The sequence below is a fragment of the Adiantum capillus-veneris genome, chromosome 16, assembly GCF_014529385.1.
Source record: "Adiantum capillus-veneris isolate H3 chromosome 16, ASM1452938v2, whole genome shotgun sequence".
NCBI classification, from domain to species: Eukaryota; Viridiplantae; Streptophyta; class Polypodiopsida; order Polypodiales; family Pteridaceae; genus Adiantum; species Adiantum capillus-veneris.
In genome coordinates, this window is record NC_140946.1 from 147748036 (window position 1) to 147758189 (window position 10154).

The 10154-nt window shown below is 40.4% G+C and overlaps 1 protein-coding gene across 1 annotated transcript in view; it reads left to right on the forward strand.

Annotated features, from left to right (window-relative positions):
* Positions 1-3730, forward strand: part of LOC147440033 (phosphoenolpyruvate carboxykinase (ATP) 1-like) — a 108171-nt gene extending 104441 nt beyond the window's left edge. Inside the window, exons 6-13 of the mRNA XM_086485727.1 lie at positions 1208-1308; positions 1451-1749; positions 1960-2133; positions 2234-2299; positions 2390-2568; positions 2678-2847; positions 2969-3137; positions 3386-3730. Of these exons, the coding sequence (XP_086341853.1) occupies positions 1208-1308; positions 1451-1749; positions 1960-2133; positions 2234-2299; positions 2390-2568; positions 2678-2847; positions 2969-3137; positions 3386-3532 (1305 nt within the window). The 3' untranslated portion in view covers positions 3533-3730. The remainder of the gene's footprint in view (positions 1-1207; positions 1309-1450; positions 1750-1959; positions 2134-2233; positions 2300-2389; positions 2569-2677; positions 2848-2968; positions 3138-3385) is intronic.
* Positions 3731-10154: the final 6424 nt, after the last annotated feature.

Genomic DNA, 10154 nt, shown 5'->3' on the forward strand with positions numbered 1-10154 from the left:
TCTCTCTACGCCTAAATTTCTTTCTCTCTCTACGCTTGTGCAAAAGGGGCCATTCTCTCTCTACACGGGGAGGGGGAGCAAAGGTTAGGGTTTCGGGGAGCGGGTTGCAGAGCGCGTGAGGGCGGTGCAGAACAACGCGAGCAGGGGGGGGGGTGACAGGCGGGAGCAGCAGGAGAGAGGCCTTTGGCTGCGGGTGGGCGCAAGGGCGGGTGCAGAGCAGCCGAGAGAGAGAGGGGCGCAGGTGCGGGTGCAGAGCAGAGGGCCGTCGAGAGAGAGAGAGAGAGAGAGAGAGAGAGAGCCGATGGGGTCCCAATCAACTCTCTCAAGGGTCTCCCCCACCGTTGCCGATGTGGTATTTGCTTTTGATTGCGTAAATGGAATGTACACACATGCAATACCTCAAGTGCAGACTTTCTATTGACTCGAATGGGGAATGTCGTTGCGGTAACTCTCCAAAATGAAGCACCTCCGGGGCTGATATGATGCACCTTTGGATTCGTCTCGATGAGCGGATACTTATGGCGGTAGATCTAGGGCTGATTTGCGCTCCCAATATGAGAGGAATCAAGGGCTGAAAGCTGGCTGATGCCGATGATGGGCAGTAATGGGAGCACTTGATGCAGCAAGGTAATGTTTGAGGAAAGGTTCAATGGGCTGCCGAAGAACTGGACTGCTGCGGAGAGGATAGCGGTGACAAATTGGGGCCGGTTCTGGCAAGGGAAAGGGCTAAAATTTGAAAACGATCAATGATTCATGCTTGGGACAAGACAAACCTTTTACTTGACTGTAATGCTTAGTAACTAGGGTATGTGTACTTGTTGTTGAAATTGCAGAGTGTACATCCGGCCTCATAATGCATACATAAATAAATTATGAGACACGTAACAGCTTGCTGATAGAGAGACATCAAAGGATCACGTCAATCATACATCCTAAGTTTCAAACCCAGTTCCATAGGTGTAGCAAAAGGTTGGCAATCAGCAAGATCATATTTGTCCTACACAAAGCAAGATCTCCATCAGAATGCTTAATCTCAATCCACAAATAGGGTAATAGAACCTTCTGGGAGTGCTGCAATGAATGAGAGCTGGCACATCAAGTACAAAAAAGTGCAAGGCCCTATGGTGATCAATCCACAAAGGGGAGTAAGCCAAAGTTTTGTGAAAAGTTTTTAGCTTCTCTAATGTCTTTTTATTGTGTGTATCAGGTTTTTGTGAATGACCAGTTTCTGAATTGGGACCTGGAGCATCGGATCAAAGTTCGTATTATATCGGCTCGAGCGTATCATTCACTTTTCATGTACAATATGTAAGTATCATATCCTGTGAAACAAGTCTTGTAGCAGTTACACAATTGCTTGTTATTTATTGCTGCTGCAAACAATTTATTAGGGAACTAAACAATTTCATATGGGTAACTTGTAAGTTTTCCATGTTACTGTTAAATGTAGGTGTATCCGTCCCACTGCTGAGGAGCTTTTAGATTTTGGGAACCCAGACTTTACTATCTATAATGCTGGCAGTTTTCCTTGTAACCGGTATACGCATTACATGACATCTTCAACTAGTATAGACATCAATCTTCAAAGAAGGGAGATGATAATTCTTGGAACACAGTATGCGGGTGAAATGAAGAAGGGTTTGTTCAGTCTCATGCACTACCTGATGCCCAAAAAGGGTGTGCTCTCCCTCCATTCTGGATGCAACATGGGCAAGGAAGGGGATGTTGCTTTGTTTTTTGGACTGTCAGGTGGTGTTTTTAACTTTCTTGAACTATGAGATTGGGTCTATTCATGTTTTATTGAATTATGATACTTGGTTGCTCTTCATGGTTTTTTGATTGCTAAAAGAGTTTGGTTAAGGTTTCCTTGCGATGGCCCAGGCCAAGGAGGAACTTGCAACAGTTCCGCTTGGGATGCCTTGCATATGCTCATCATCTAAGTTCGTATGCTATCTGTAGGCACTGGAAAGACTACACTTTCGACAGATCACAATCGTTATTTGATTGGTGATGACGAGCATTGTTGGAGCAACAATGGCGTCTCGAACATTGAAGGAGGTTGCTATGCAAAATGTATAAACTTGACAGCGGAAAGCGAGCCCGATATCTGGAATGCAATCAAGTTTGGAACTGGTTCGTTTTGTGTGGGTCTAGTAGCTCTACAAGTCTTCAGAGTTGAGTTTCTCAAGGATGTTTATATCACCTAAATGGGAGGGGGTTTTCTTTTGCACAGTGATTGAAAATGTGGTGTTTGATGAACATACGAGGGAGGTCGATTATTTTGACAACTCAGTAACAGGTTTGTGGTTATTCATGTAATAGCTTTTGCAACAATTATATCAAAGACTGTTGACCAATGTTGATGGCTATTGTTCATGCATGAGTGCAGAGAACACAAGGGCTGCTTATCCTATTGAATACATACCTAATGCCAAGATTCCATGCGTTGGTCCTCACCCCAAGAATGTCATTTTGCTGGCATGCGATGCGTTCGGAGTGTTGCCTCCTGTTAGCAAGCTGACGTTGGCGCAAACTATGTATCATTTCATAAGTGGATACACAGCTTTGGTCTCTCTCTCTCTCTCTCTCTCTCTCTCTCTCTCTCTCTCTCACACACACACACACACACACACACACATTCTCATTCTCATAGGTGACTTGATTTTTGTGTCTTTAGATTGCTGGAACAGAGGATGGTGTCAAAGAGCCACAAGCAACATTCTCTGCATGCTTCGGAGCAGCCTTCATAATGCTGCACCCGACAAAGTATGCGGCAATGCTGGCAGAGAAAATGAAGCAGCATGGTACTGAGGCTTGGCTGGTGAACACTGGATGGTCGGGAGGCAGGTATGTACACAGGAAAGTTATGCTGAGATTCATAGACTTCTCTAACCCTAAACCCTAAATATGAAAGGAAAGCATATAGCAAGCGAGAAGCATTTAAGTTTATGTTCTGTTTAATTTTCAGCTATGGTGTTGGAAGGAGAATGAAACTTGAGTACACTCGAAAGATTATCGATGCAATTCACGATGGATCCCTCTGTAAGGCCAAGTATAGTGAGACACCGGTCTTTGGGCTGCTTATTCCGGATGAAGTGAAAGGAGTGCCAACCAACATTCTTCATCCTGAAAACATGGTATGTTAAAGTGCTCGTGATTGCAAATGCCCTTTGTTTTTTTGGGCATTTTAAAACATGCCTTAGAAGAGCAGAGAGGAAGGTGTACAAATGTTTGTGTGTGCATTTTTTTATTGGTGCATTGGTTTCTTCATCAAAGGGCATCATTTGACTTCCTTTGCACTTTGTTTTAGAATGTCTATTGTGAACCTTCACCTTGTTATTTCCCACTGGCCAAATTGTTTTTGAAACAATGTTGTAAATCGCAGTGGCCGGACCAGAAGGCATACAGGGAGACTCTTGACAAGCTTGCGGGGCTCTTCATCAAGAACTTTCAAAACTTTGTAGACCATAAGATTGGAGAGGACAATAAACTTACAACCGAGATACTTGAAGCTGGGCCAAAACTCAGTTGACAAAGTGCCAAATGTCCCACCTTGTAGCCATCGTACTCTTTTTCCCCACGAAACTCCTCCACAACAAATATATAAAGCCACTTACCTCTCCTTCTGTAACATTTTCTGTTAGAAATTCTAAAATATGCTCATATTCATCCTGATTATGTCAAACTCTGCGGACCATTTTTAAAAAAAAAAGGGAAATTGTTTGCTGTTTGCAACCTGTGGATTATGTGTCCTTAATAAGCTATTGAGGTTTCCATTGGAGTAAGTAGTGGACCAATGCATCCTTTCAATTATGGCATCCTTTGTCTCGCTTCCTACACTATTGGAAACTCCTACTACAAAATGCATTGGACACTAGCCCACTGTTGCAAGCCAAGAATCAAGTGGCCTCTCTGCTTACAAATTGCAATTATGATATAATTATGGGCAAAATCCCCCTAAAAAGAGAGAACCAGAGAGATTCTTGTTTAAAACAACTATAAGGCAACATATGTCACTTTTGGATTGATGGTATAAAGAAGGTCAAAAACATAAAATCAATTGAAGTGTTTTGCTGGCATTTTCAAACAAAAAGTTAGAAAGGAAGTCATGTGCTCTCAATGAAGATACCATTTAGATAAGTCTTTGCCAAGAGGTTTACATAATTTTGGCTCATTTTGTGTATGTTTTGAAGGTTAACTCACATGAAAATACAAAAAGAGTAAAATGCCCGTCAAAAGTCAACCTTGTGGATCAGGTAAATGTCAAGAAATATATGATATTTGTAGGAGTGCTACGATTGAGGACTAAGGAGCTTGTCTCCTACATTACATTATTCCCAAGGTCAAGCAAATTTACATAATCTCTTAGAAGCACTTGGTGAGACTTGGCTCAACATATTAGTGTCCAGTAATCACCATAAAATTTATTCCCAACAACCATTAAGAACAAGGACCATTAAAATTCTCTTGATTTTTGCATGTAGTGGTTCATTTTTACACTAAAATAAATAGAACTATGCCAAAATTGTGAGTTTAATTGACATTAATTTAAAAATCTCCTTTGATAGCTCTTGGAATCCCATTATTTCATTTTCCCTGTGCAATGTACATTTTTGTATGCTATATGCATTCATGTGCATGCTTGAGCATTTGCTTATGCTACAAATTGGATATGCTTTCACAGTAAAACCTATTGAACATCCAATGGAGTCATTGAAGGAGATACAAGGGTTAGTTAACTCTACTGGTTGTCAAAAGGGACACATCTCTTTAGTAATAGACAATAGTGAAGACAACACTTGAAAGTGGTGATAAAACGAAACGTTTCTTTCAAAAGTTCCAAAGGTCTGCATGCACACCAATGGTGTATTTCAAAATAATGGAGCCAATGAAAGGAAATTGGATTATGGAGGAAACAAAAGCGTGCCATTCATGACGTGATTGTGTGCTAATTACCAGAGATTAGAGAGAGAGGTCGAAGATCGAACTAATGGAAGTAGCAAATCATGAGTAGATTGATGATTAACTAGATGTAAACCATGAGTACAAAAGGGGCTCAAATGCCTGGTATATTGAGTGGATACAAAGTGTATAGCTTAGGCTTCTTTTATAGAGTAAGGAGAGCATCTGATGATGTCAAAGTGTAGGCTTCCAAAGTAGAGCAGGTTTCCACTAGTTGGTGGTGCGGATGTGTTACACACCCAAACAAGCCTCTGCGTGTGTGTCATAGTAGCACCCAAATAGTACAAAGTGTCTAGAGCAGGTTTTCACTAGTTGGTGGTGGGGATGTATTACATACCCAAACAAGCCTCCACATGTGTGTCATAGTAGCACCCAAATAGTACAAAGTGTCCTTCCTTAGAGAATTTAACATCAAGGTGTAGGATCAAAGTCAAATATCCTCCCTAAAGATTGTCAACTGGGTGTAGGATCAATCGCCTTTCCCTAGATTCTCTAACAATAGGATATAGGCCAGTTATACCTCCCCTAGAGAATGGTAGACAACTACGTGGTAGGTAAAAATACAAATGGGGGCTTCCTCCAATGTTGAAGGTCAAAATCGATGCCTACGTTTTCAAATGATTTTTTGTCATTATTATCGATGTCGGCTGCAAAGTGTTGGTGTCGTTGTGTTTGTTGTCAATTCTTCTCCTCCCCTCAAATTGTGTCGTCAAAATCTTCAAAGTAGATGTCGATGTCGACATGATTTGTGTGCCAAATTTTGTGCAAATATGTGTAAATGAGGATGGTCTTACCCAAAGCTCGGTAGTGTGTGATCCTTGTACACATTTTTCTCTGAGAAGCCAAGTATTCAAGCCTTGATCCAATGCAAATGTGAATACAAATGGGTGAAAATGCAGAGACACATTAGAGAACTCTAAGCCTTCATAAGTCCAAACCTTCATAAAAGTGTGTGGTTGTGAGTAGAGATATTGCAAGCCAAAATCAAGTTCAATTCTTTTTAACAACAACAAAAAATTGTGTAGTGCATTGACTTCTTAAGGATTGTGAGAATTGCTAGATTGTACAAATGTGTGCAATAGAGAGGAACCTATTGATTTTATCCTTGTTCAATGTTTGATTTTTATAACAAACTGACAATGTATTGATCCAACCAAATCTTTATGGTGTGTCGTTCAACATGTTACTTGGTTTTTGTGAATGGTCACTATACAAAGAAATTGTGCACATATATCTTGGGGTAACACTTAATCAAGGTTGTATGATTCGTTATTCGACATTCGTTTTATTCATGAATAATGGTCGATTAATACTTTTCAAAGATTTATTCGCGCGTATTATTCGCTGCCACGTCAGCTTTATTCAAAAAAACGTTTTATTGCTTACATATCGATCGATTCTGATATAGTATAAAAAGCTTAGATTACCGTGTTCCAAGCACAATTCCCTTTACCAAAGTGTCAGGTTACCCCCGACATAGAAAGGTTGAATTCAACTTTAAAAATCCTTTGATTTTTTAAGAAAATAGATTATTTTTTAATGTTAAAACATTAAAAATAAAAAAAACTCATTGCGCGATTATGGTGAAAAATTATAATCATATTGTATTTATTGATTGTAGGATATATTTTATTGAAGTCATAAAGCATGGTGCGAGGAAAAGAGTGGACATATGTGGAGGAAATAGACAAAGGCAAAACAGTTTAGTTTGTGGAATGCAAACATTGTGGGCATAAGTGGCACGGCAATGCAACTCGCATCAATGAACATTTATTCGGCACTAGTCCCAATGTGAAAGAATGTGGAGCACCGCCTAAAGACATATGGGTCCATTTTGCAGGGTATGGAAAGAGACGCAAACAGGCATGACTTCTTCCTAAGAGACAGAAGGGTATGACAGGTGGGTCATCTGTCAACATAGAAGAAGTGAGTGTAGATCAAGAGAACGTGCGAGCTAGCCAAGGACCTTCAATGGGAACAACCCAAACACCTCAAAGTCCTTACACTTTTTCAAATGGTGCCATGGGAGGGATGGATGTAAGTCCCGGGACATCCAACAGAGCCACTACGCCTGGGACTCTACACACAGCATTTGCTCAACAGGACATGCTCGAATTGCATCTAAAGTAGACACAAGCCTTTATGGCTTGTGGAATCCCATTTAATGTCATAAGAAATTCTATTTTAAAAAATGCACTAATGTCAACTGCAAAAAAAGAATTCATCTATCCTGATTATAATAAAATACGAACAGAGTATGTGGACAAAGTCAAGAGCACTACATAAGCGATTCTTAAGCGAATGGTGCTTGACTTTGTTCCAGCGTTTGGCTGTACCATAGCACTCGACGGATGGACCAGCTGTCAAAAAAAACCATTGACTAATGTCATGGTAATTTGTCCCAAAGGTGCAATGTTTTTGGAGGCCATTGATACCTCAATGAAAGAGAAGACATCTCTCTACTTGACAAAGGTATATGAGCGAGCTATCGCTCGACTGGGTGGACCGAAGAATATGACAACTATTGTTACAGATAATACTTCCAACTACAAAGGAGCGGGTTTAGCCATTATGGAAAAGTACTCAAAAATTACATGGCTTGGATGTGCAACACACATCCTAGCAGATTATCATTCATAAAATAGGTCCTTATTGACACCAATCATGTAGTCAAGTTTATATGGGAACATCAGTTTACATATGCTTTATTTCGCTCCATGTCTCCGAATAAAGCGCTTCAAATTTTTTGTGCCACACGATTTGCTACAGCATACTATTATTTTGAATAATCTCATTGAAGTGCGAGCGGCTCTTACAAAAACTATTGCAGATCGACGTTGGGAGGCTTGGCTCAGCAAGTATCCAAGCCACCACGAAGCAGCTCAAAAATGTTTGTCCTTGGTGTAATCTCCTCTCTTTTGGCGGAACATTGACAAACTTGTTGGGGTTAGTACACCCTATGTGGAACTACTAAGGGTTGTCGACACATATAAGTTTGTCATTGGTAAGGTGTATTGGATCATATCTGAGGCGCTACGTCAAACCAAATAATACAACCACTACAGTGCAAGGGAGAGAACACCGATCGTGCAACTTGTGGAGAAACGATGGGCTCAAATGCACACACCATTGCATGGTGCTGCATTTGTCTTGGATCCAAATTTTCAGATGAACGGACAAGCTTCCAACAAAGAGGTAATGAGAGACTTTAGAAACGTCTGCTCGTAGTTGTTGCCAGGCGACTATGGCATGGATGCATTCCAGTAGAGGGTGGATTATGCCAATAGGGAAGGAACTTTCGGAGATCCCTGGGTACTTAATAGTGTAAAATGGTTTTCAGGCCATGTGGAAAGAATATGGAGGAGACGTAGTTGAGTTACAACATGTGGCGATCAAGGTGCTTTCGATCGCGGCATCCAGTGGTAGCTGTGAGAGCAATTGGTCTTCTTATGACTTTGTGCACTCAAAGCACAGAAATCGCTTAAGTCTTGCTCTTGTCGCAGACCTTGGGTACGTCTTTTGTAACATGTGTCTCATTCATGCATCCACGAAGATAGCCACACGGGCGACTGAAGTACATTTTGGAGTGCTTCAAACTCATGAAATGGTGGTGGAACAGAGGTGTAGCGACGATGAGATGGAGTGGGAAGTGGCTTTAGAATGTTCAGACAATGAAGAGGTGTCTCCGAAAACACCGTACAAAGTATGAGTGCCGACAAACATACAAAACAATGTACGGTGTTATCTAAATTCCTAGAACATTGACTCAAGTAAGAGTGCTGCAAAGCATATCATAACAACAGTCAATGTTCTCTAAATTTTTTCTAGATTACTATGGGAGTAAGATATAAAATCAGACAATCCATAGTAATTTTTGTACCCTAAATTTTAAACTATTATGTGACTAAGAAGGCCCGAAGGCGTATCAGAGACACTCGCAGTTATACAATCACGTGAAAATACAATTTAAACGATTTCTTATAAAAACACGATCGTGAAGAGAAAAGATGCTCACCAATACGCGAGGCTGACCTGCTCGAAAAACGGCTGCAACCTGTGTGAGCTAAGGAGAGAGCTAGAGAGTGTGAGCTAGAGAGAGAGAGAGAGAGAGAGAGAGAGAGAGAGAGAGAGAGATTTTGATCGAAAATGTATCAAAGAATGACGTTTTTTTTTTTAATAAATGGACTACCGTATCGATCGATAGTCTTTCGATCGATATTGGTACCGAACGATATAGTGTCGATATTGTTTCGATTGAAAGACTATAGATGGATACGCTATCGATCGAAATAATAGAAATTATTCAAAAATACCACGTATTATACGAGAATACGCAAATAATGACGATTTATTCGGTATAAATTGCATTATTTTGTCGAATAAATTCAACCTTGTACTTAATAACCACAAAAAAGTCTCTTCTCTTCTATCTTTTGAGGCACCTTTGATGTATCTTCTCTTCTATCCTTTGAGGCACCTTTCAACCTGTTACTTGGTTTTTGTCAATGGTTGTATGATTGTCACTATACAAATAAATTGTACACATATCTTGGGGTAACAATAACAACCACAGAAAAGTCTCTTCTCTTCTATTCTTTGAGGCACCTTTGATGTCCAAGGTGGACTGAACACACCTCAAGCAGTGAAGGGGGTGTTTTCAAATAGTACAAATATAATGTTGAATGATATATAAGTGTTGGCATACAAACCTAGAGGTACGCCATCTCATTATTGTTATAGATTTAATGGCCGCAATGCTCCACCCAAATATAGGGTCGCCTGATGTACTCCTAAAAGCATGTGGCAAGCTCTCTTTCAATAATGAAAAAAGTGTCCTAGTTTTGTTTCTATGGTGAGTCAATCCTTGGCTCTACCTCCATAGTCTATTCAAGATCCCACATGTTGAATCAAAGCTATGGTCTCATTTTCTTGGTGAAGCTACCATTGCCTACGATGTTGCATGCATCAAAGATCCTAGAGAAGAACTTTTCAAAAAAGTGAAAGTATTCTAAGGTCTCATTTTGTATAAGATGAGCATGGAGGAAGGTGAAGATCTCTCAAGCCTTGCCAATAGGCTCAAGACTTATGGACCCAACGTGTGTACACCCAAGAACAAGTTGATGATGACAAGAAACGACAAGGTTGCAATTTTATTCTACACATTATGAAAAAATTATGAGCATGTGATATCA